This window comes from Gossypium arboreum, chromosome 12 (assembly GCF_025698485.1).
Source record: "Gossypium arboreum isolate Shixiya-1 chromosome 12, ASM2569848v2, whole genome shotgun sequence".
Lineage (NCBI taxonomy): Eukaryota > Viridiplantae > Streptophyta > Magnoliopsida > Malvales > Malvaceae > Gossypium > Gossypium arboreum.
In genome coordinates, this window is record NC_069081.1 from 103,264,892 (window position 1) to 103,291,722 (window position 26,831).

The window sequence follows — 26,831 nt, forward strand, 5'->3', positions numbered from 1 at the left end:
AGTCCGCCCGGCCCGGTATTTAATTTAAATTAATAAAAATTATTTTAAATTTTAAATTTTAAATTTAATTAAAAGTATATAAAATATCAATTAAAAATATATTTTTTTTATTTTTCATTAATTTTTGAATAGTGAAATGAATTTTTTGTGTGGGTAAAGACAACTAGTAAATAGGCTTGGATATGAATTCTATTTAGAATTGAATGGAGTCGGACACCTCTAATCGCTATTAATGAATTTTATAATTTAAAAGAGTTGAATTAATTGATTTACAATATTTTTAAATATAATTTTTAAAAAATTAAATATAATACTTAATCTATATTATATGTCTATAATATATATATAAACATGAGTTTGACATATTCAATAAAATTGAGTGTCATCAAGAATATCGTCCGATTAAGAAAAACTATTTTATACATTAAATATAGTGTAAATATTTAATTATAATTATTTTTAAATGTCAAACCCTATTTGAAATTAACTCATTTTAGTAGCTGGTTTGACCCACTAACTCTATTAACTGTTTATTTAAAAGTGTTTAATAAAACTTAACTGATAGCAAAAATGTTAATATGTGTAAAATAGCAAATAAATGCATGATACATTTTATTGTTAATTATTTGTCTGTTTATAATACTTCAGTCTTTTTTGAACAATCATGTGGCAAATGGATAAATTTTTTAGCAAGCATGGTTAGATATGTAATTTTACATATCTCATTCTCAATTAATTGTGAAAAAATTTACTCATCCTAGCGTTTTAGTAAATAGTATGCAGTAGTTAGACATATTAAATAAAGTACATTCTAATAAAAATTACCTAAAAAAAGGGGCTGGTTAGGATTAGTAAGTTAGAATTATACAAAAAAAAAAAACCAAACATAAAAGCAAGTTTGAAAAAACTTTTAAACGAGTGAGAATATATTTTATTTTCTATTGTATTATTAAATTAATTTTAAAATAATATAAAATTATTAGTTAAAAATTTGTGGTAATTTAAAAATAGAGTTATTACTTTAATATAACTCTAAACATAATATATAGATATATAAATTTTGTGATAATTATAATTTAATTTACCATTATTAGTTAAACAATTTTGAGGTAAAAAAGTTTTGTTAATTTTTTTAATTATGCTCATTTTATTTAGGTAAATACTTATTATTAGAATAGAAGTCTAATACCTTAATTACCACTTAATTAATATTAAAGTTATATACCAATTAAAATTTAAATTTAAATTTAGCTTTATAAATAACATGCAAATGTTTTTGTCACATCAACACTAAAAGTGGCAACACCGATATTTTTTTTATTTATTGGTGTCACCTATCAATATAGAAATAAAACTTACAAAATATGTTTTTTATAGAACCAAAGTCTTATTTATCTTGTTTTCTTAAGCGATATGATATGTGGGATATGAGTATATATAGACTTATAATTCATTTGCACCTTGTTCCTGGAGAATGTGAGATTGTTTACTCTTTTAACTAACAACATAAGATTAAAGGCTGCACTATATTTTATAATTTTTTATTTTCTTTCATTTTTATCATGAAAATTTTATATATTACCGTATTTGTTTTATTTTTCATTTTTATAATCATGTATTAATTTATATTTAAAAATATTATTTACACTTGTAATTTTTTTATTATTTTTTATAAATAACAACATAATATTAAAGGCTACACAAACTTGTTTTATCTATAGGAATATAGAGAGTATTCTAGAATATATATTAAATTGAAAATAAAAAAATACGAATGTAGAGTGTTGTATTTTTATTTTTATATTGAAATTTTATATATTTTTAATTAGTTTTGTTGAGTTCATTTCACTTAATTGATAACCAACTCGGAGTTTTAGTATTTGTGTAAACATTAATGAAAAATATTATATTATTTCATAATTATTACAAACACCATGTTTGTTCGGTTATTATTATAATAATAATAATAATAATAATAATTATTGTTATTGTTATTATTATACTATTGCTGTATAAAATAAAAGTTGGAATAAGCAACCTTCAAATTATATATTTTTTGTTAGGTATTTAAATTTTTTTTGTCAAAAAAGATCTAAACAATAATTTCATAACTATTATGGCCTATAAAAATCTTTCAACTAATTAAGAGTTTATACCTTACATTTTTAATAATATTTAAAAATTAAATTTAATTAAAATATTATTTAATAATCTCACTTACACACAAAACTTCACATTTCTCTTTTCCTTTATTCACAGCACCAAACATGGGAAAAAATATTGGCGTAGGAGTAAGTAATCTTACATTGTTTAAGAACAAGTTGTAAATAGATTACGAGTCTATATATATTCATATCTCACATCTCACATCGCTTAAGAAAATAAGGGAAATGAGACTTAAGTCTATATAAAAACCTGTTTTGCAAATTTTATTTCCACATTAAACGGTGGCAATATGGCATTAAGAAATAAAAAAAAAATTATTGGTGTTGGCACTTTTAGAGAAGTGTTTTCGTAAATTTCCCAAAAATCGGCCTAATTAGGTAATCATTTTAAAAAATCGACATCTATGAGTATTTTAGTCAAAAAATTACTTGAACTTGTCAGGATTAATAAATTAGAATTATATATAAAATAATGGAGCATTAAAACAATCATTCTTCAAAGAAGTAATATCAAATCATATTTGAACAACGTCAAAAATGATCAAAGATTGTTTTAATTGATGATAATATAATATAATATTATGATTTTTTAATTTTTAAGTTGTTTTTACTTTAAGTACTCTTTAAAACCATTTGTTTATCTATTTGTTATTTGTTTGGTGTTGGAGGAAAATCTTTTATGGGGTTTTTTTTTAAAGTCAAAATTTATTAATTATTTTAATCACTATTATTAAATGTATTTATTAATCTAGTGTATATGTTTTTAATATTTATGATGAACTATTATTATAATAGTTACAAATTACGTTAATTTTTTAAATTAATATTTATAAGTAACAATGATTTTAAATAAATTATTTAAAAATTAATTAAAAAATTAAACGCACAAAATGCAAACTAATAAAAATTAAAAGTGTGGCACGAAAATAGATTTGATAAGGAGCTTTCTAGTCGTTTAGACCGTGCTAGCGTTGAGAACCATTTGCGGATGTTGGGTTGTCGGAGGATTTCTGCGTAGGTTTGGTGGATTTCTATTTAGTGTTGAGGGATGTCCCATTTGTAAGGACACGACTTCCTTCAAATGATTATCTTATGGTGTATGGTCAATTCAGTTAAATAAGCATGACCACAATACACAGATGATGGCTTCCACCTTTACAATGCAGCCTCTAAGAAGATTCTTTGAACAAAATTTCCCTCCAACTGAGGAACATTAATACATATACTTTGAGATACAAGACCTCTAGTTGTTTATGCCACAAAAACACCCTCAAAATTTTTTTCAGCTCTCCAAAACATGATACATGTATTTTTAAATACCAAAATTAAATAAACTCAACACAAGTGAAATCCGAATCTAATTGCCTGAATGAATTTACCCCCGGCAAGATCATAAGAGCAACTCAGCGATCTGAACAGCATTGAGGGCGGCTCCCTTCCGTACTTGGTCACCACAGACAAACATGTCCAACCTATTATAAAATTTCGTATTCACATCAAAATTATCTACAAGGGAACACACACAAAAGAAATGTAGGGAAATGAAAAAATTTACCCATGATTGCCTTCTTGAGACACATCCTGGCGAATCCGGCCAACCGCAACCTCATCTTTGTTTGATACCTCCAATGGGGCTGGGAAGCGATTAGAAGTCCGATCATTGATCACTACTACCCCTGGTGCAGTTTTCAAAATTTCTCTTGCAGTGTCCTGATCAACAATTTCCAAATAAAGAATCAAGATAAAACCAATGTTATATTTATCATGAAGAAGAATTATTAGGCCAGAAAACAGTTTGTTTGTCAGTGCACAATTTCTCTGCAAGACCAAAGCAATAAACAAGCCTCTAAAACCCCGAATATTCCAAATTTAGTTTCAATGTGTAACGGATACTCTCATTTCTGTTGCAGTCTGCCCTCTTCCATATAATACAGGCCACTATGATTAGGGATGATATAAATCAGGGTCCAAGGCCGTTCTTCTAGTACTGTACATTTTCTTATTGAAACCAACATGCTAAGATATCATACTCAAACAATAGTTGTCTCCGACAATGTGGCTTGAAAGTATGAACATGAGATGTTTCTGCCATTTCTAATTTCTCTTGTTCTAGTCATAAAATTGAAACTAAAATGATGAAAGGAAAAAGAAAAAAAAAGTTGCGACAAACTCATAAATACAAGTAAAATGAGAAGAAGCCCTAAAAACAATTAACAAAGAGCTTCAAAACTTGAAAGATGATGCAATGCATCTAGAAGCTCAAAACTAGCTATAATGACAAGAATAAGTCAAATGTTTGTGGCTTTTTACATTACTTTTATTTCATATACTGATGATACAATTGCAAATCTACAACTTATTAAAATATTACCTCATCAAGGGGCTTCTCAAACTGAAGATTCACGCTCTCAGCATGAGCACGCATCACAGGCACTCGTATGCATGTAGCAGTGACTTTAACATTCATGTTGTTCTGATTAAAAAAAGGAACAAAGTCATGCAAATAAAACATGCCTCTCTCAGATGATTGTTCTTCACAATAGATTTGATGATTTATACATACAGAACACTGATTACTTACCCAGATTTTTCTCGTCTCTTTTACCATTTTCATTTCCTCTTCGTTATATCCATTCTCAAGAACCGGAGCATTATGTGAGAACAAATTAAAAGCATACTGCATACGTGCAAGAAATATGGGAAAACTGTAAGAAGCATGGCGAGACGAAAAGCATTTCTCACAATGTAAGAGAAATATGCATACTTGTTGTTTAAAGATATTACAAGTTGGTGGTTTCCCTTCCAAGACCTAAAATAATGCAGCAATTAACCAATTTAGAAGAATTATCAAATTATCACATAAAATAGGAAATAATAAAATGAAAAGGGAAAAGAAACTGAATCAAATAACCTCACGGGTTTGAAGCTCAAGCTCATGCATAGCAGCAGCACCAGCACCACTGGCTGCTTGATATGTACTGACCACCATCCGAGTCACCTGCCGCACATCATGAATAGAATCAATGTTTGAAGCATAAATTGTCGGATGTTTAAGTTGCTTGATGAGGGAACTGAAACTGGCAAAAAGCTCTAAACAATGAACAATACATATCCTACGCTAAAGACTAAAAACATATAGTTTTCTTTCTCAATATCTCATGTAAATTTCACACTATAAAATACAAACGACACAAAGCATTATACCCTACTAATTGAAACTCTCATTATTCATTTCTTACTTCATGTCGTCAATTTCTTAGTAGAATTCTAATTCATGCAAGTGTTTCTATATATTTGGAGGGCTTAGTAGAATTCTAATTCATGCAAGTGTTTCTATATATTTGGAGGGTCATATTCTCATACTCATATACGGGAAATAGGTGTAGGACATGGATATTTCAAGAAAAATGAAGATTCCCGGCATCATAGTTTTCAACTGCAACTTCTAACAATCATCCATGAAATCCAAATTAAAGCATAAAACAAACAATGCAAAACTAAATTCTACAATTAATCTACCAATCAAAAAGCTTAAATATTTAGAACACCCCCCAAAAAATGAAATGAAATGAAAATTTTTAAGTTATACCTTAGCATGGCGATGAAGAGGGGTAGCAGCCATTAAGCAGATAATAGTAGAACAGTTGGGGTTTGCAATCAAAGCACCCTTTTTATTGCCAATTTTAATCCCGGCCATTGCTTCCGGATTTACTTCAGGAATAACTAATGGCACTCCATCAACCATTCGAAACGCTGAGCTATTATCTACCACGACGGCGCCTTTATCAGCCGCAATGGGACCGAACTGTTTGCTTATCGACCCACCAGCACTAAAAAGCGCGATGTCAACATCGTCAAAGCTGTCGGCGGTTAGTTCTTGGACGGTTAAGGTGCGGTCTTGGAATGAAATGGACTTCCCAGCGGAGCGTTTGGAGGCGAGAAGCTTGAGGGACCGGTAAGGGAAGTCACGGTCGGAGAGGACGGAAAGAAATTCTTGGCCGACGGCGCCAGTGACGCCCACGACGGCGATGGAGGGGCCTGATTCTTGGAAAGACATGCGGACTTTGGTGGGGCATTTGTTGGTTTGAAGTTTGGGCTTGGGCGTGGATAGAAAACGTGGTTTGAGAGGGTGGCTGAGAGAAGCCATTGTTATGAGATCACTGAGATGTAAAAGGTAGAGAGAATGGGAATGGAAAGGGTGGTAGCGGCGGCGGTGGTTTGGAGTGATTGTTACGATGCAGACTGCTGCTCTTTTTAACTTTGATTTTCTTATTGAGACATGCAACGAGTACTAATCTAATACAACAGCATAAGGGTTTTGGGTGTGCGACATCCAAGTTACAAATAATGTTAAAGAATTAATTATTAGTGTAGATTTTAAAGGTTAAAGAACTTATGACCCGCAAATTTCTTTTATTTAATGAACAAAAGAAAAATTCACTCCTCCTAGATACAAATTTAGCAACAAAGTTCTTCACAGCCTCAACCTCAATCCAAACAACTAAGGCTATTAGCAAAACTCAAACCTAAACTACATATAGAATAATAAACACCCTTAATTATCAAGCCATTATATAAGCTTCATTAAATATTTATTTTTTATAATAAAACGTGAAAAATACCCTTTTAATTTCAAATTTATTTAGTATAAATAAAATTTTAAAACTTTTATTATCAACTTTCTTAATTTTCCAAAAACTTATAAATGGAAATACATTTTCGTCATTAAATTTTTTAATGTTTTTCTATTTTAATAAAATAAAACGAAAACCACACTTTCATTCAAAAATTAAATTAATTACCCTCCAACCAAAAGTTACATTCATTACGAGATATTTTAGAAAAAATAGATAATTATAAGTTAAAATTATTAGTCAAAATAATTTTTATATTCTTTTCATATTTGTAAGGATTAGAAATAGAGTCGCTTTATAGTTAAAACAAACTTAAAGAACATTTAATTAGAACTTTCCTAATTTCCAAAGCATCAAATTTTCAAATATGCTTGACTTTTCTAATTTTCAGAACATTTTAAATAGAATAATGAAAACGTTTTCTTTGCCAAAATTCTCATATATTTTATTTTCAAAATTCATTTTTTTCAACGGTGCTTGATTTTCCAACAAAATGAAAACAAAAATAATCCTAGTATCTAAAACCATTCTTGGTTCAGTAATTCTAATTAATTGTAAACTTTATAAAAAAACTTTAGATAATTGTTATGTCCTATTAAAAGATGTCAGTTAATATTTTTCTTAACAATACGCGTAATCATTCTGTTAATATTCTTTCTGGTTGTATATTTTATAGTATCGTGTGTTTCATTAAAGTGATTTCTATAACGTAAACAGCTATTAAACTAAAAATTTAAAAACTTCTGAAGTTAAACCAGTCTAACCTCTTAACTTCCAATTTAGCTAATTAAACCGACCAATTCAATTATAATAAACAATAAATATAATGAAGTTTATCTACCTCTCTTCTCTTTCTAATTTTCTGTTTTGAAATAAATGACCATTTCTAAGCCGAATCAAAAGTTTGCTTCTTTTTTCTTTCTTTTTTAAAAAAGGGAATCATGGAAATAGAAATAGAAATACAGGGGCACTGAGGGGGCATATTTAAACCAGGAATAAAATACTGTTGGAATCTTCTAAGGCTCGTTGGAGCCTCCCAAGTGCATAGGAGCGCCTAAAATTTGCTCTGAACTGCATCCAATAATTTCTAACAAACTCTTACAAGATTTTGGCGAAAAGTATGAATACATATACATCTATCACTAAATCAAATTGCTCGTTTAACGTATTGAAAAGTTAATATAAGGGGATGAAAGCTATAAAATCCAACGCCACATACATTAGGTAAATCAACATCAATCACAAAACTCTTCCCTACGACAGAACACGTATCCCAATCGAATATGAAAATGGATCTATAGGGAAATAACAACAAAACCCCGCCCACATACCTTCAACATAGTATAATATACCACCACTGCCCCTCTATTTCAAGTTTACCCTCAAGTTCAGGGACTGTTAGTAAAATACAATCAACAGAGAAAATCATCCCACCATTGCAAGCACAAAGTGAAGGCTCCAAACAATTACCATTCAACAATACATCTAGTTTTAGATATTATACGATAAAAAATTCGGTAATGACGACAGATTCCAAGACAATAGCAGGTTCTTGTTATGCTACATGGAACAACAGTCAACATGAGTGGAAACTATGGGGGAGAAAGCAAACTTACAAATTTGGGGTAACCCAAGTTTGTTTCACTAGCTTTCACTTAGCAAAATAAAGAGTTCCTCGTCAGCAATGGCTCCCTTTTCCATAGCCCTTTCTAAAGCACTTAATCCACCCCAATCTTTAATCGTTGATCGTGCGCCTCTGCATTGTATTGCGAAAATAAAACAGTTTATCCATTTGAGATGAGATTAACAAATAAAGCAATATATTAAAAGTGATACGTAGCTCAACCTTTTATCAAGAATCAGAAGAGCAATAAATAAGGTGAATAATGCAACCTATTACCTATATAAAATAGATTTATGAAATAACTTGGTCTGTGGTAAAGCATCCATCTCCAAATTAAATTTCATTTAAGTTCATCCAAAATTAAGCCATGAGTATTCCCACAGCTCTACAACAAACAGCTTCTCAGTTACAGGTATTATACAATTCTCTGGTCAAATTAGAAAGATCAGGACCTCCAAGTGAAAGAAGGCTATATACCAAAGGAAGAATTTTAACATTAGAATTATGTAGCTAATATATATTTGACGTGGGACTCAGCACACACCTGCACCACATGATGGCTCTGTCTTCCGATGAATTCTCATCAAGGTGAGTCACACTATTTGGTATACAGTATCCTTGTGCAACCAAGTCCACATGATAGTGTCTCCAGAGTGGGCTATAACAACTTCATAGTGAAGGTGTATCGAAGACCCACACTTCATGTAAATAAACTAGAGTTGTCTTGGGCATATAAATATATAAAAGGCGAACACCCCCACAAAGCCCAGTCTTTTGGGTTGAAATCCAGGCTTGTAACAAGTGGCATCAAACCACTCTGGGGGAACTGTGATGTCATAGATTGCCCAGGAGAGCTGTTCTGTGTGCACAGGTGTATGCCAAGTCTAACATAAGATGTGTCTACAGAAATATTGGGCATAAGTACAGGTACGGTCACCTCACCCAATGGGTAGTAATTTGGATTGAGACCAGGCTAAAATTAGTATCCATCATTTGGACTTAAGGCATGCTTTGATTGTGTCATCTATTTGTCAGAAATATCAGATTCTTGTGGATAAGTAATTACGCAAAATCTGCAGCCTACCTTCTCAGTAGATGCTTTGCCAATCGGTTGTTCCCTTCAGAAATGCAATGGTGCAAAGGAGTTCTGCCATGGAAGTCGCGCATATTTATATCAGCACCAAATTGCAGCAACAGCTCAACCATCACAGGATTGCCACGTTGGCATGCCAGATGCAAAATGGAACAACCTTGTAGACAATTCTCTGGCTCATTTGAATCCTTGATTCTTGGACAGGATGATGGATCCCTTTCCTCTTTGTCGCTATCAAGTGATGAGTCTTGTGCATCAACAACATGGTGATACAACTCAATGGTAAAAACATCATCAAAGGTGGTATTTACAATATTGGTGTCTGATATTGCAATTAGACGATACACTTCTCGTAAGTTATCAGCCTTAACAGCTTGCCAAATGTTAGCAGAGTTTGGAAGAACCCCAGATTGCACTGCATCTCTGACAATTAGCAATTTCTCAACGTACTGGTTAAGAGAAGGAAAAATGTTAGGCTTTGTATTGGAAATCACAGCATTTCTTATCAGAGGAATGCAGGAAATGAAAGACTACCTAAACAGCATGGCAATTCGCACTTATGCAAAATTGCAATAGTCTAAGGGGACAGGTGTGTATGCAAGTTCACCTGCTTTTCAGCAGTGTACATGAATGCTACTGAGGGTATGAGGGGCAAAGAATCCAACATGAAATGATCTTGAACATGAGGAATAACACATAATATCCTAAAATGGTTTATTCCTTTCTTGCGTAAGAAGCCAAATAATCCATCAATCAATGTACAAAATGATTACAAGTAGCAGAAGACTAATATTCACACAATACTTAAGAAGGAGGTGAGTATGCAAGAAGAGGCTTCCTGCTGACTGAAAACCCAGCCAACTGCCCCTTAAATGGAACAGTAGAAGGAGAGCAGAGATGAGGCAGAATGAATAAATGCATTGTTTGTTAAGTATGAATTTTGATGCATGAACATCAAAAGAAAAAGAAATCCAACAAAATACCTTAGCATTAATGTATTTCTCTCTATGGGAAATCGGATCTTTGGCACATGGTTTTGTTATTGATGTGCCATGAGCATTTGATTCATCCACTCTGCGAAGAATTACATTTAGCATGAAATGGAAAGAGGTTTATTGTATCGCTAGGTACTAGGAAACAAATAAGCTAACAGGTCAACCATTCATTGATCATAAGTTAAACCACTATCAGCTTTTGATTTCCTCAAATTCACTCATTTAGAACGTAACCAATTATCATGCTAACATATCTAACAAACACAATGCATCATTTTAGGAAATTTTTGGCTCACATTTTAGGGGGAAAGGGTGTGTTATAGCAAAGAGTAGGACAAAAAGAAAGGATGTGATAACTCCTACCAAATGTCATATTATACAGAATAAACAAAAACAGAATGAGGGTTTTACTTTTCCCAAAAAATATAGAACAAAGCAGAACAAAAGAGAAAAGGATATTATACAGAACATTATTTAACAAAAAAGATAAGCTTTTCCAGTTTAAAGTTCATTATAAGAAATAGCACTACAAATTAACAAATCAGTTAGGTCGCCGCACTTTCATTTTCTTGTTAGCCTGAGGAAATCTTACCTCTCATTCTTCTGAAGCGAACCTTCCCATACAGAGTTACAGTACGCATTACCCAGAGAACGAAATAATTCCACAATTGAGGATTCCCACACTTTGACATCTAACGTCAAAGATCTCACCTGCATTGAAAAAAATAGTATATTTTATGAATGAATCTTAAAATAAAAGAAAAGTCATCATAGAAATTCCTATCAGCTGTCTCCTTATTAGTACTTTGATTCTTAAATTTTCTTATTATGCTTGTAAATATAGCAGGTGAACTTTCATTCAACTCATAAAATTCAGAGGTTGGAGCTTTACAGCATGACTCATATAAAATCCACCATATTTTCACAGATAAACAACTTGTAAATCAATGACAGGAAAATCATTTGGAAATATAGAAGGTTTGACATTGTACAACAGAGTATCCCAATAGCCTGCTGCAGCACCCAAACGTGTAGAAAAACTACTCAAGTCAATTGCAGAAGAGGTAATTGAAAGTATAAAAGCAGGTTTGAATGTACAATATATTCTCCTAACAGATAGGTTCAACACCCAAAAATGTTGGAGATGAAGGGAAGTAAATACTTAAGGGATCATAATTTGATATTCAATTCAATTTCAACAATCTAAAACGAAAGACTTCTTACCTGGTACACCAACTGTATAGGCAGTAAAAATTAAGACATGACATATAATGCATTAAGTTCAGTTTCATGAAACCAAATGTGGAAAGTGTAATATCCAAAATAACGACAAGGATAGGACGAAGCCTTTGCTGCTACCTAATATCGTTCAATCTCCCCACTATAGCCTATAGGAATAAATTTTCAGTAGCATAAAAGGAACTACATCAGAGCTAAAAGTAGACACTAATTTTTAGTAATATCAAAGAGCATAACCTACATGTTACTAAGAAGTCTTAAACAGGTTGAAGACCAAATATAGAATATTAACTAGAAACTGAAAACCAGCATAGCAAAATTAATAAAGAAAAGAAAAAGGGAGGTCCCTTTCTCTTTGAAGAATAAATCGCACCTTTGAAACGTGTACACCAAGATTACGGTGAACACCTGAGCATTCGATGCATAATAATATGCCAAGATTAAGAGATGCCCAGTCTGGTTCTGGAGCATTGCATTCTGCACAAACATCATTTCCAGAAATTTCTCTGAGAACAGCTGAGACAGGTTTTGCTCTGTTGCTAACTCGGTCAGTCCCTAAAGGAGGAAGGCTATTAGGTGACCTAGCATTTGAAGACGCGCTGTGAGAATAATCATTATTCTCCACATGCTTTTTTCCCGAATGCAGCCACAACAGACAACCAAATCACCATTAGTAACAATTTAATGAGAACTGTTGCTTCAAAATCACAGAAAATGGAAAAGGAATGGCTTTAAAGGGGAAAAAACCTGCTGCCGGATACGATAATTGAAAAGAGATGTAATAACTGCAGTTATTTTGTTAACCCAGTCCATCCTATCTGCCCCATTTTCAGCCTGCCCAGAACAGAGACAAAATGTACCAGCACAGATATCATGAGGAAAATAATACTATCTAATTCAAATATAATTGTAATAATTGTTTCACAATTAAGTTTGGACAAGGGATTTGATCCATGCTTCGTTCTCCTTTTAAGGGCACTATATCAAGCCATCGATCATCAGGAGTTCAAAATTTGGACAATTTTAAATAACTAAAATTAAGGTTTCATGAGAAAATTTACCATACACATAATGTCACAAACAAAAATCAAACGATAACACCAAGAAAACTAACCCCTTTTTCATACTATATACAGTTAGCTAAATGGATCATAATGCGCCTTTTATTTGCTTTATACTATCTCTTTGATTAGTTCAGTAAAGTGAAGGGGAAAAAAGGGAAAAAAAAAAAAAAAAAACCTTCAATGACCAATCAATGTCACCTGCAATGTGTATGTTTTCAGTGGAGATATGATCCTGAAGCAAAGCCGTAAATCTGTATCTTCCGCATCCATTTTTATTGTTGAAATACGAAGATCAATGGTATGGTAGCCCAAAGTTTCTTCATTAAATGATGATGACCTATTATGATTAGCACGAAATCTTGAAAATACACCACTGTTGTGTTCAGCCGAACCAGTATACTGATGGAGAGAACCCTGGAAATAAAGCATATAAAGTAAATATCATCCCTCATCAAGATATTTTTCACTTCATTTTCAAATTGCTCTATTGTCTAACCTAAGAATCTATGCAATGCTTCTTTCATGGAACCATCTATTGATTGCAATCTACTATCTATACATTTCATGCTTGTTGCATTTCAATTTCAAATTAACTCTATTATCTGCATAACTAGACAATTTGAAAATATAAGAGAAAACACTGAATCAAACAGCCAATTAGAGGGAAAATGAACCACTTGAATATATTATATGGGTTTCATGTTGCTGATATGTACATAAAAGTCTCCTGTATAATGATATTCATTCAAACAGGAACAAACATGGGAAACAGCGATTGCCCGTAAGAATTTTGCCCTAAAATCTTAAAGAATGAGTTCTGAGATAGATAAACACCATTGAACAAGCAGTCATATTTACTGCAGGTCAACATTTTATGATGAAATATAATTGTGCAACTTAGAAGCCTTTTTCTTTCTCTCTCTATCAGCTAAACATAACATAAGACAACTCACCAGTCTAGTATTTAGTAACAAAGTATAGAACAAAGCAAGTTCATGCAGGTTCCCAATGAACAAGGAACTCGAACAGTTTGGAAGATCTGGCTGGAATACAAGGTTAAAATTATCTTGACTTTTCACTTTTCAGAAGTTAGATGCAGCAACTTCGTAAGTTTGAGCATATCCTGACTGCATCATGTTTTGGGTTAATAGGAGAGAAGAAGATAGTAAATATATGAAGTGCTTTGACAGGAAGTACAGTCTCTCCATTTTAAAGTTAAGAGTTTTTGACACACATTTTTATCACTAGAATCATGTAGAATAATATTAATCATTCTCATTTCTCTCCAATAACCAAATGGAGAGATAAAAAAATGAGTCAAAAGAAAAACTGTATGTCTTCCCTTTTCACTTCTCCCCCGAACTTGCTATGTGAATGAGAAATAATAATTTCTCCATTTCACTTCTTTTCTCTCTATATTTTCTCAATCTGAAAGACACTGTTATAGCACAACAAAACCATATAAACACTCAACTATCTCGTCACACACCCTCAAATTTGTCAAAACAACTGATTAACAAGCATCAAGACCAAAATCCAGATACATGCTCCCATTATCCATAATCATATTTAAAAGACAACATGTTTCATGCTAAATCATTAAACTTGATCAACCAAAGACAGTAATAAAGACAACATAACATACCATTGGTTCAGTACCCTTATTCCTGTAATAGTATAAAGTTCCTTGACTATCAAGTACAAAGAACCTCCTGTTCCAGTCTCCCCTCAAACTTGAAGGGCGCTTTAACAAATATCCTTGCTTGATTACCTGGACCTGCAAAATGAATGAAAAAGAAAATATTATTTCATTCTCGAGTAAAACTGTTGGTGAAATAACATGATGCCAATATGATAAAAAAAGAAAACAGAAAGTAATGAAGATCAATCACTCACCTCCCCATTTGTAAAGGACTGCATGATTGCCTCTATGTTTTTGTCTGAATTCACGCCAATAACATGAATGCCACCAGAACTTGTTGAAGGCTCAATATTACCAGAAGCTCGTAAACTATCTATCTCGGCTTGAGTCCTGAATTCTTGAATACGTTTTTCAAGCTTATTTTTCTCAGCATTTGCTAATTCTTTTGCTTGTTGAGCATATGTCAATACCTGTTATATCAATAATATTAATTTAAATTAGAGGACAGACAGGTTAACGGCATGGGATCCCAAAGTCACCATTTTGAGATGACAAGTGTGCCTGTATTCTACACACAATCTAAGATCATCTGACAGAGATGGAAATTATGCATTTATATAACACAAACATAAATGAATACTATTGCATTCAGGAGACCAAATCTGTTTTATATGGACTTGGTTAAAAACATCAGATACAAGTATGCACCCAGATGTCTGATTTGTCTTTTGCTAAAGTTCCAGACTTACGGATTTGAACAAAAAGTGTCCAAAAATAAGATATGCTACATGGACACTTAAAATTACAAAAATATAATATTATTGGTAAATTTTAAAAAAGAAAAACCCAGAAAAGACTTTAACAAAACTCTTTTGAATTATTTGTTCTTTTACAATATAAAGACTGCATACTAGTTGGGCCTATGCTGACCAAAAATTGTGCTGGCGTAGTGTAAAAGTGTGACCTTGAATTGTGCCTATCTAATTTAAGTTTAAATTGTGCTGGCATAGTGTAAAAGTGTAAGCTAGAATGCACTTGGTATTTTATTACTAGGAGTTCTGAAGACCATTAAAACAAAATCCAAATAACTTTGATTGAAGAAGTCACATTAACCCCTTATATCCTGAATCTGTTGCTCTTCCTCTTATTTAAACTTTCCCTTCTTCCACTTATCATTTTATCTTTTCCATCTCTTTATATTCTTTTCTTGTTCTACCTTTACTTCCATAGGATGTTTCTTTGATTTCTCTTTTCCTCTTACTCTATCCTTCGTGAGTGTAATTTTATTGTCAATAACTGGGTTTAATCTGTTGTATTTAATGATATTTAGTTTTATGCCAACCCAAATCCTCAAAGGCAACAATTTTTCTTAAGCCAGCAAACCCAGTATCACCTTTAGCATCCATTTTGATGTGGCTTAGGGAAGAAAACAGCAGTAATTAAAGAATTAGGGTTGAACATACAAATAGGAAAGAAAATGGAATTCTAGAAAATTTAGGGTTATAGAAAACCTCCAAATTTTTAATTGGTTCAAAGAAAATAATAAGAATAATAATAATGATAATGGCTGTAAAGCCTACAAGTTATTTATATAGGTTTTCTTTCTTGCAAATAAAATTTTATTCCTAGCCCTAGATTTAAACCCTAAAGATACTTAAAAATACTCACTGTTCAAAGTATATCTAAAACTAAATATTATAAAACTGAAATAATAAAATATTATAAAATAAAAAAAGCTCCTGCATCACTAGTTTTTTTCTTTTTACTTCTGAATTGATAATTTGCAAGAACCGAAACAGTAAGACCACTGACTGCCAAGTCCTTCTGTTCAACACCATATAGGACTAGTTTTCAGCACTCATTTCCATTTCATTCATGTCAACACAGTAAGGTGCATTAAATAGCTGAGCCTGAATAAAAAACTATGAAATTTGTGATACAAGAATCACTAAGAAGGATAAACCATACAACTAGATGATTCTAGGATATATGATAAATTTACAAGCATTGCACAGACAGAATATTCTTTGACAAGGTAACCCCCAAAAGAACAAACACACAAGAATACAGCTGTGTGTGTCTTGTGTGTGCCAATCTATTTACGCTTTGTAACTAAAAACACTTCTAATCATATGCTTGACAAAATAAAACAGGCATGCAAACAATATCCACACTAGCCTCTAAAAGAATAAACAGTATTCAAATAATTGTATGGATTATTTATATTGATGAAAGTTCTTTTCTAATTTCCAATACAGCATCCAACACTGCTGTATTCATACTTCATAGGCTCGTAGCTAATTGCAGAGCCAACTTTTCTATGGAAGAATTTCCGAAACCATTGATTCTACTTACTACATATCATTGACTTATTTTAACATTGTGGAGCACAACCATCATTAAATAATTAATTCAGCTAATGGATAGTGGCAATAAACATTTCTCCCATTTTCTCTAAATAAATAATGTAATATATTACCTGGTGAATAAATGGTTCCAACTGGCTCAATAATTCATACCCCTGAGACAAAAGCAATCAATCATATTCAGACCACAAATGCAATATGCATAACTAGCAAAAAATAAAATAAGTCATAAAAGAAAATACAAACCAGCTTAAAATATCTAAGATGGCCGTCCATAATTGCACTTATAGATTCTAGAAACTCGTACTTCTTTTTTGCTTCAATATTCATTAGAGAATTTACCTGTTTTCCTTAAACCAAAAAGAATAGTCACGAAATCGTGCATGAAATATAACGAGAATTGAACATAAATAAGCAGGGAGTTTCACAGTCGAAGTGAACATACTAAATTGAAGCGGGTTCTTTCAAAAGCAGATTTTGAATTCTCTAGATCCTGTGAAAAACAAAATCCAACCCAACCCAGAGCACAGCCAGGTTAGTTTTATTAAGGAAAAGACAACTGCTCTGTACAGAAAAGGTAGGATGTTATCATGAAAACACAAGAGATGTGGAAAATGATATGGCATAATCTGAACACAAAATGCATCCATTACCAAAAAAACAAAGCTACTTTAATACAAGGGAATGATTAGTTAGTTAGGTTCCAAATTCTTGAAGAGAAAGAGGGAATGATTAGTTACTTACGGGATCTTGGAAAGAATGCTCAAGATTTGCACCTAACGTATCTAATATTTGCACCTAATATTCAAGATTTCACCTAGTGGACTCAGAGGTATTTAAAATTTTATCAATGCAGATCAGAATAAGCTATCAGATACTGGAGACAACAGAATAGATACCTAAGCAGAAAAGACCAGATTGTGTAAACATTCCATCCAGGTAACTAGAAACATACTTTTTCATATTAAGGTGAGCAAAGAGAACGAATCAAGCAGATAAGTTTTCAAGAAAAAGGCATAACATCAGGATATATTGTTCAAATACAAAAGAAGTACAATTATTACAAGCTAATGTGATATCAGATCCATAGTTCAATGATCAAGAGAAACATGTGTTCTCTTTCTTTCTGATGGTACGGAAACAGTTAAATATTTACCAAATAATGGACCAGATTCAAAATGACAGAAAAGTGAGAGAACTAGTGAAAGACAAAGAGGATACTATACGAATATCATCTCTCAGCCTTCTTTAAAACAAGTACAATAATTACATCCTGACTAAAGACTCCGTTATGAAGAGTCACTTTCATCATAAAGAGATAATCAATCAGCTGGTATTTTTGTATGACTGACCTGTAACAAACATGTGGGAAGTCAATAATTAAGTAAGGAAGAGCATACCTCTTCTAGCACAGCAACAACATCTCCTGGTGTGTTCTTCTTCAAAGACACGAACTTTTCACGTGCCTGGCAGTACAGAGCATTTAGCAAAAAGCATTATCTACTAAAAAAATCAAGGAACATGATGCTTTTAATGGTTTTATTATGCTTACTCGGTGATTTCACATTAAAATTTAGAGGAAAAGTAGCTAATATTTAAGACTAATATAAATCCATCCACATAACTTTTGAATTCACAGCACTTGTATCAGTAAATCCACTGGAGAACATTGAAGATAATAAACTAGCAACTAGTCTTTTTGCTGCAAAGAATACTCAAGAGTTTATAACACAAAAGACATTTCATCAAGTTGCTCAATCAGTTTCTCAGTTATTCATGGCTATTAGTTAGCTCTTGATTTTTAGAAGAATTCTGTGGTAGCACAAATAACAGTCTGCTTTTACCAAATAATTGGTTAGTTCCAAAATTTACTCCAGATGATCTCAAAGGTAAGGGAGTGAAAGAGCGAGAGAAATGGTGAAGGAGATACGAACTGTCATTAACATAAAAACCCAAAATTAACTTCATGTCAAAAAGTAAGTTTCCATAATCTTCAATACCTGAGAATATCCATTCGTAGCTTTGTCAAATCGTTGACGAGACTCCTGAAAAAGACAGGAGGACAAGAGCTGTCATATAAATTTTTTTTTTTTTTTGGGGGGGGGGGGAGGAGGAATGAAGACATGAGTTTAGCTCTAGACTCTAATTTGATTAGCAAGAAAAAATCATCATAAAAAATGTTGAGCTACTTTCATAATGAATGTAATCAATATGTTTTCCCATCCGATTCAATCTCCACCCTGCACACACACCCACCAAACTCCACCATCAGAATTTATTGTATTCTGACAAGACATCTCAACCCAAACTGCAACTATTTGGCCTCCACAACTATCAACAAGTCAATCCAAATGTTTCATCCACAACAAGTTCTTATGCAGACAGTATACAATCCCTCCTAAAAGACCATAATATCCACGATTTGGATAAGAAACACTGTCGTATGTCCTCTGTAAAAATGAAACATAATATGGCTCAATGTTTCATTCTTCTATTCATTTGAGGATCCCATTTTTCCTGACATTCTGAGTTTCATATTCCCAAGTGGATTACTCAGGTTTGTTCTAGACGGCTCCACTATCAAGACAAGAAGAAAAAGGAAAAGAGGTAAATTTAATGTAAAAAGTAAAGGAATATTCTTACTTTAAGTGCATGGATTAAAAAAACATATTTTTAGGCTAACAGCAAACTACATGGCTACGTAAGGAGGTAGGATAAAGGAAAAAGATAAGCTTCAACCCGAAACAAGGGAGATGAGAAAACATAAAACACAAACCATAGAAGTAAAAAGACCATAAAAGAGTATGTAATAAGTTGTTTATAGTGGAGGAAATACTTCAATGAGGCATGCTCCCCCCTCTAAAGTGTCTCAACTTTTCCAAACATAGCACATGAATAGACTAAAGCAAAAATGACAAGTGATTAAGTTGGTTATAAACCAAAGTGGCTTGTTTAACAAAAAAAGGGTCATCCTGTGCCATCCAATGTACCTAGATCAAATTTAAAGATTCACAAGAAAACCCAAGGAAAGTGTGGCAATCATTGCCAATCCCCCGTGCAACTCTAGACTAAATGCGGCAAGTTAATAACAACTTCAATTCCAAATTGATGACCAAAACCACCAAATTTAGAAAAAAGGAAAAAAAAGAAAGAGATAGTAGCTAAATTATCTTCACCTTTGCATCTTGCAAATCAACAGTTGTAAAGTGCATTAGCCGATCAACTAACACATGCTCCACCTGTAATGGATATTCAAATTTCAAAATCAGAAACAAAATTGAGCATCCCAAACAAAATAAACCAAAGATAAGTTACTAATCTCTTCGGCATGTAGATGGCATGAGGTAAAAGGTAATATTGGCTCTCCCATATAAAAATTGTTTCTGAAGTCATGCAGCGGGTGGCCTCAAGATTGTTAGCCTTCAGGCATCACATATTTAATGCTCAAAATACTATGATATTAAAGAGTAAGGTAAACTAACCAGATTGAACAAAAAGACATCTGACAGAAAACGTAGAATTTACAAAGTAGTTGCACATGTACAAATTAACGTGTTAAATAGTTTTTAGAGCAAAGCTACAATCTGACCAGGTGAATCTATTTTTGGTAGAAGATATAATTCATAAGACTGTTTGTAATAAGGTACAGGTACCATACATAAGTGCACTTAGCATGTTTTTTAAAAGACAACTGCAGAGGTCTTTGATTTTTATCACATGTCACCTAATTTCCTCAATAGAAGCAGGTTAAAGGAGTTGATGCCTCATATAGGCAAACCTTTTACAAATGCAAGCTTTAAAGGTCCATGATATATATCAACTAGGAGCTTATCCACAATTAAGTAGTCTTTAACACTCATGTTGGGAGTAAATGCATGGTGATTATGACATCTGACACAAACTTTTCCCATGTAATTTCATTAAGAAATATCACAAATGGTTTATAACATCAAACAGCTTAAAAATAAACACACGCATATCAATCCTTAGAGACCTATGTATACCTGAGGCACCAAAACTATGTACTCATGCACCAAAACTATGTATACTTGAGTTGCCAGAGAAAATAACATTAAGTAGAAAGTTGGTAACAAACCAGATACATTCGTAATAAGCATTAATAAGACAAAGACTATGTATCCCAGTCTTATTCAATTGCAGAAGAAAGAATTGCTTTCTCTAGATGGTAAATTGATACCCACTTGTGAAAAAAGCAACTCCTTATAGCTAGCAAGCTCACGAAAGGCACTGATGAACTTGGACATGATCGGCCCTACAAAAGGAAACATTCAAACTTTCAGATAGGTAGTTCTATCTTCAACAGCACAATTTTGAAATCAGGCACATCATCTTCTCTATTTTCATTTACATCTTAATCTTTGATGAGTAAATTTGCGTAAGCCACAACAAAGGGGGGAAAACATTATTGGAACCTATATATGGCCATCACATAAAGAAATAGATAACCAGAATAATAAAAAAATAAAGCATCAATTAAAATTCTCAACCTCCTTGTACAAGAACAGTAGAGAAAAAAATCTCAGTCAACAAACAAGCAAGCTCCTAAGAAGCAGTTTAGTAAGAGGAAGGGAACCTAAAAGCTTAACCCTTATTAGTAATTTAATGGAACAAGAGGATAATCTCCCCATCATCTTCAGGAGGACAACTCAATCATCTGAAGAGTTTTAGCCAGCAAAAATAAAGAGTAGGAATATAACACACAATCATTGCCAGCAGCCAAAGAATGAAACAATAAATCATAGACCACTCTTTCACCATATCCTTTCCCCAAAAAAAGAAGGCTTATATACCCTATGCCTTCAGAATTGATTAAAATCTCCTCAAGCAAAAGTTCCAGGCAGCTTTCAGACAATGATCTTGAGAGGTGCTATGGCATTCCAGACGCTCATCTAAATATAATATTTTACAAGCACCAGCATCAGTAATTTGTCATAGAGCGCAATGCCAAATCTTCCTAGCACAACTTTTGGGGATTTTACATAGGTCAGAGGGTTAGTTAATACAGAGAAGTAAAATCATCCCAACTAATGGGTCTGTAGCTTCTTTCTACAGCTAAACCAAGTAACTAAAAAACAAAAGCTTCATTGGTCATTAGTAATGGTAGAATAGGTTCTTAGGTTTCTCCTGATCCACAAGAAAGTATTTTGTATATAAGCATCTGAAACACAGGGAAAGCTAACCTGATAGAAGCTTCTCATTACCATTGTACTCACCCATATAATTCACCCCCACGATAACATGTCTTTCTACCACATATTTCACTTCGGCCACACAACCCTACAAGAAATTATTGGGATATTTTCCTAAAAGTCTAAAACCTCAACTGGATAACATAACTTCTAATCTAGAATGGGAAACATCTTTTAGTGAACTAGAATATCCTGAGATAATCTGGAGAGCTAAATGCATCCACTTGTGATCCAATCTTGTTCGGGCTTCAGTCCCAAGAGCTCTACCTTTAAAGTTAAGAGGTCAAATATGTTGCATCATGCCTACATCAACAACTCTGAATAAGAGTACATAGTTCTAAATATGCACCAAATAATCTGCAAACCAACTTCATTTCCTAACCAATTAGATCTCCTAACTTTTTTTTTTTTTTTTTTTTGCCTTCATGTTTTAATTACATTATACTGTAATAAACGCAAATCAAGTGGCCAAAAAGCAATTACCATTTAATAGCATTTGCTGTGCAAAATGGAAAAATAAAATTTTGTTAAATGGTATTCAGCTTTTGGCCATTGATTATACACAGTAGTTTACTTGAGAAATGTTATTTTGGCAGTCAGTAACACATACATGCAGAGCAAAATGCACATTTGAATTCATATCCAGTAATTAACAGAATTTGTTACACTAGAACCAAAACTTGTTAACATTAACTAGCAAGAAACAACTAGGCTGACTGGTGATGTAGTCAAAAAATTGAATAAGAGACATTGGCTACCTCCTATGGAGGCACTAAGAGGATCATCATGTCCACAACCAAATGCTTCTAAAGACTCAGCGAAGCTATTATCTGCATTATATGCTTCTCCAAGAGCTGCTCTGCAAAGGAAACAGAGACGGAGCAAAATAAATAGATAAATACACATATGAAGAGAGAGAGTGAGGAATCTTAGATAATTCTTGTATTTCACAACTTAGGTATCTAAAACGAGCCCTTGAACCTTTTTCTCATGTTTTTATTTATTGGTTTTGGGCAATAATATAACCATATACTGCTTTCTTATTACAGCTGAAATTATATAACAGTAGCAAAGAGAGAGGATAAATTCAAGGTTGGATGCTAAGGGAAATAAGACCAAATTTTTGAACCCTCGAGCTCCAAGCTTGCTAAGAAACTGATGCTTTTGCATTAACTTTGGGCACATTCAGAATATCTTTTGGTCTATGTTACTTGAACTCGAGTGTGGGATATGTTTAATCTTCAAAAAGTTTTTGATATATTCAGAGGTTCAGTGGAGGGTCATATCCCCATGCCCTAGTGCAAATGTGTGTCAGACATGGGTAATTAAATAAAAATGAGTAACATAGTTGTAAATTATTATCGTCTGGAAGCAACAAGAGAAATGGAAATCAATCAGAACAACCCTAATAAGAATGAAACTTACTAGTCGGAAATCATAACCTCCGTAAATTATAACAGACAACAATTTAATCCAAGCATTTGTAGCAGGAAAAAATGAATAGGTGAAAATAGAAAGAGAAAAAGTATGCATACATATATTTTCTACTTCCTTCGGTCAGTACTTGACAGCGGTTTTTCAACTCATCAGCCATCGACTCCAAAGAACATACCTGTTCAATCAACAAACAGAAGTTGTTTACTTTTCAGAAATAAAGAAAACGGAACAACAAACTGCTAATCAGCAGAGATTCAACGGAAATTTGATTATTCGGTGAACGGATTTACACTCGACTAATTAACTAATGAAACAAATTTGAAAAATAAACAAAAAAATAATTCTGGAATCAGAAAGGTCAAATAAAGTCGAGAAAAAGGAGAATTCTGGAGTTACCTGCTTTTGAAACATAGGAGAATCTTCTAGCTTGAGAAAAGCCGCCATTGCTAATTTCGAATCTCAATACTGCAAAATCTCAGGGTCTCAATCTCGGATCCAGAAACGAAAATCTTTGAAAGCAAAATCCTTGTCGCTGTTGAATTAAATAAATATAAAGGTAGGATAACTCATGTTTGGTATCATATCATGTGTTTGCCGGTCATGGGTCTCTATCTGGGCCTTCATAGTTTGGGCTTAAAACCGACTCTATATTGGGTTGGACCATCAGGTGGTTAATCATCTATAAAACACAAAACTACATTCGGTTAGCGAGAATTTGAATAGTTACTCGGGAATAAAATAAATAAGTAGCAGTATTATCTTGATTGACTTGAGTAAAACATGTATACCATTGCATTGTTTGGGCGTTAGTATAGAAAAAATTCGTTTGTATTTTCGTTACATATTAAATTTATAATATTTTTATAATATTAGTTTTTTAAATTTTATTTTTTAAATCATTAATAAAATAAAAAAGTAATGTAATTATAAATTATTTGTAACATTCTTAAAACCCTTTAGTCAAAAATAATATGAGATAGAATTTTAGTGAAATAAGATATAAAGAAAGTAAGGGATTAGAGAAAATGAAATAAGAATTATGTTGTGAAATATTAATTTGAACTAGGGACTAAATCATAAAAGTAAAATATGTTGTGAAAATTTTTATGATCCAAATGTAAATATTTAAAATGTGAGGGTTAAAATATAAATATGAAAAACTTGAAGGGCCAATAGTGAAATTATTTTAAGGATGAAAGGGTCCAAAAGGATTAAATTGAACAAATGAAAAATGAGAAGAACTAAATTATAAATTTTACCAATAAGATGTCATAAAAGGATGGAATTGTAGAGAAAGAATAAGGTAAAATAACCATTTCTTAAATAAGATAATTATGGGAAAATATATTTGGTTATGGACAAATTTGAGCCATTAGATTAAATTGAAAATAAGAATAAATTGTGACCAATGGATTGAAATCATGACTAATAGATTTTTATAATATTTTAATATTAATTAAGAGATTTTTTTACCGAAACATGAATGAAAATTTTTCATGCTTCATCAGCGTCCATCACTAGTATAAATAGGGGAACTTTAGCTTTTTATGCAACTTAATCCTTTATCATAAAATTCTATCATTTCTCTCAAATTTCTTGGAAATTTCTCTAGGCACCAAAGAAGAAAAATGAAAAAGAAATCCTAGAGAGTATGTGTCGTAACCATTTTTTTGAAAAAAACGAGTATCGACTTGGAGAAAAAAAACAAAAATAGGAGTCGCCACCAATCTTTTTAGGTGTGATCGGATCACCTTAAGTTAATCATTTTAATAAAAGTTAAGATTTACTAAAACGATAATTTTTGGTCTACGAAAATTAGAAAATGAGTTCGGGAGTCGGTTCGCATACGAGGAAGGATTAGCACCCTCGATCGCCCAAAATTGGTACCTAGTTGATTAATTAGTGTCTTAGTGTCGAAAATTTGAAAACTTGAAAGAATTTAAAATACGATCCCTCTTTGTAAAGAAAATGCTCAAATGTTAAGGATCTTCTCGTCTCACAATATAAAATGTCACATCCAGTAAGTTAGGACACGACATCTTGAATTTTCGAGAGCGAGCCTGCCTTTTATATAAAAATTCGTGTATTTCAAAAGGTTATTCAGTTAGTTAAGGTGAGCGAGGAAAATCGAAACCCAGTAAGTTAGGGCACGTTTCCTCGAATTCCCGAACACCGAATATTGCCTTTACTTGCAAAAATCTTATTTCGAGGTAACAAAATGCCATACCCGGTAAGTTAGGGCACAACACCTCGTATCTCCGAGAATAAGCATTTTTCAAAACTCATGTCGCGATTTAAAAGAGTATTCCGTTATTTAGGTTAAAGGAGAAAAATCGAAACCCAGTAAGTTAGGGCACGATTGTCTCGAATTACCAAATACGGAATGTTACTTTTATGAAAGAATTATTATTGGGTTGGATGATATAACGCGAATTCGTAAAGACGAAAAGACATAAATCATGATGTTTACAAGCCTAATGATAAATGAGTAGTAAAAATGACAAAAATGAAAGAAGCAAACAAGCTATGAAACTTAAAAAGAGAATAATAGGTAAAAATAATAAAAACGATAAAATAAACAAGAATAATAAGAATAAGTAAAAGAGGAAATTTAATAGTAAACCGATAAATAAATAAGTGATATTTAAAATAATAAAAGAAAAATAATAATAATGTTGCTAAAAGGTAAAAATATGTTAATAAGGAAGATAATAAAAATAATGTGCTAATAATATAATAGTAATGATAATAACAATAATAGTAAAAATAAAATATTATAATAAATAAAATAATAATAATAGCAATAAAAAAATCATAATAGTGATATTAAATAAAATAATAGTAATGTAAATGGTGCTAATATCGATAGTAACAAAATAAAGAAAATAAAAATTGTAATGATAATAATGACGTGAATAATAAGAAAAGTAAGAAATGATAAGTAACAATAGTGAGAACAATAAGTATAATAATATATATAATGATATATAAAAAAATATCATATATAAAAAGTATATATATATATACATGTATAAAATATAATAGGGTAAAAATAGATATAATAATAATATGTACATAATGTGGTATTAGAAAATATACACATATATAATATAGTTATTAAAAATATACGTAAGACAATATGTAAAAAAAAAAAGAATAATAATATAGCATTAATGTAACGTCCCCTAACCCTATACCGTCACCGGAACAAGGTTACGAGACATTACCAACAAGATACCAATTCGGTCATTAATTAAAATAAATATTCACACACATCCTAGTTTTAAGATGTCGTCCCTTTAATGGGCCCTCGCGGTCCAATATAAACAGTAAATTCAATTCGGGACTAATTTAGAATCACT

The 26,831-nt window shown here is 32.1% G+C and overlaps 2 protein-coding genes across 4 annotated transcripts; both read right to left on the reverse strand.

Annotated features, from left to right (window-relative positions):
• Positions 1-3,343: 3,343 nt before the first annotated feature.
• On the reverse strand, positions 3,344-6,694 carry LOC108465202 (uncharacterized). The gene is made up of 7 exons (XM_017765521.2): positions 5,755-6,694; positions 5,077-5,163; positions 4,930-4,974; positions 4,747-4,842; positions 4,537-4,638; positions 3,721-3,875; positions 3,344-3,637 (listed from the first exon to the last, which is right to left on the reverse strand). The coding sequence occupies exons 1-7, from the start codon at positions 6,310-6,312 to the stop codon at positions 3,556-3,558; spliced, it is 1,125 nt and encodes a 374-aa protein (XP_017621010.1). The 5' UTR covers positions 6,313-6,694; the 3' UTR covers positions 3,344-3,555.
• Positions 6,695-7,996: 1,302 nt separating this feature from the next.
• LOC108465205 (ADP-ribosylation factor GTPase-activating protein AGD4-like) lies at positions 7,997-24,038 on the reverse strand. Of its 3 annotated transcripts, none has more exons than XM_017765523.2 (19): positions 23,866-24,038; positions 23,568-23,644; positions 22,791-22,891; positions 21,025-21,095; positions 19,999-20,061; positions 18,823-18,867; positions 18,223-18,288; positions 17,268-17,315; positions 17,069-17,164; positions 16,936-16,977; positions 14,711-14,926; positions 14,460-14,591; positions 13,013-13,228; positions 12,498-12,584; positions 12,124-12,378; positions 11,104-11,222; positions 10,500-10,590; positions 9,508-9,965; positions 7,997-8,555 (listed from the first exon to the last, which is right to left on the reverse strand). In XM_017765523.2, exons 1-19 carry the CDS (start codon positions 23,911-23,913, stop codon positions 8,444-8,446), a joined length of 2,343 nt encoding a protein of 780 aa, XP_017621012.1. In that variant the 5' UTR covers positions 23,914-24,038; the 3' UTR covers positions 7,997-8,443. The 3 variants fall into 3 exon arrangements, with proteins under 3 accessions (XP_017621012.1, XP_017621013.1, XP_052878685.1); XM_017765524.2 differs by having other exon boundaries at positions 22,791-22,886; positions 23,866-23,909; XM_053022725.1 differs by lacking the exons at positions 21,025-21,095; positions 22,791-22,891; positions 23,568-23,644; positions 23,866-24,038 and adding an exon at positions 20,919-20,942.
• Between the last annotated feature and the right edge of the window lie 2,793 nt (positions 24,039-26,831).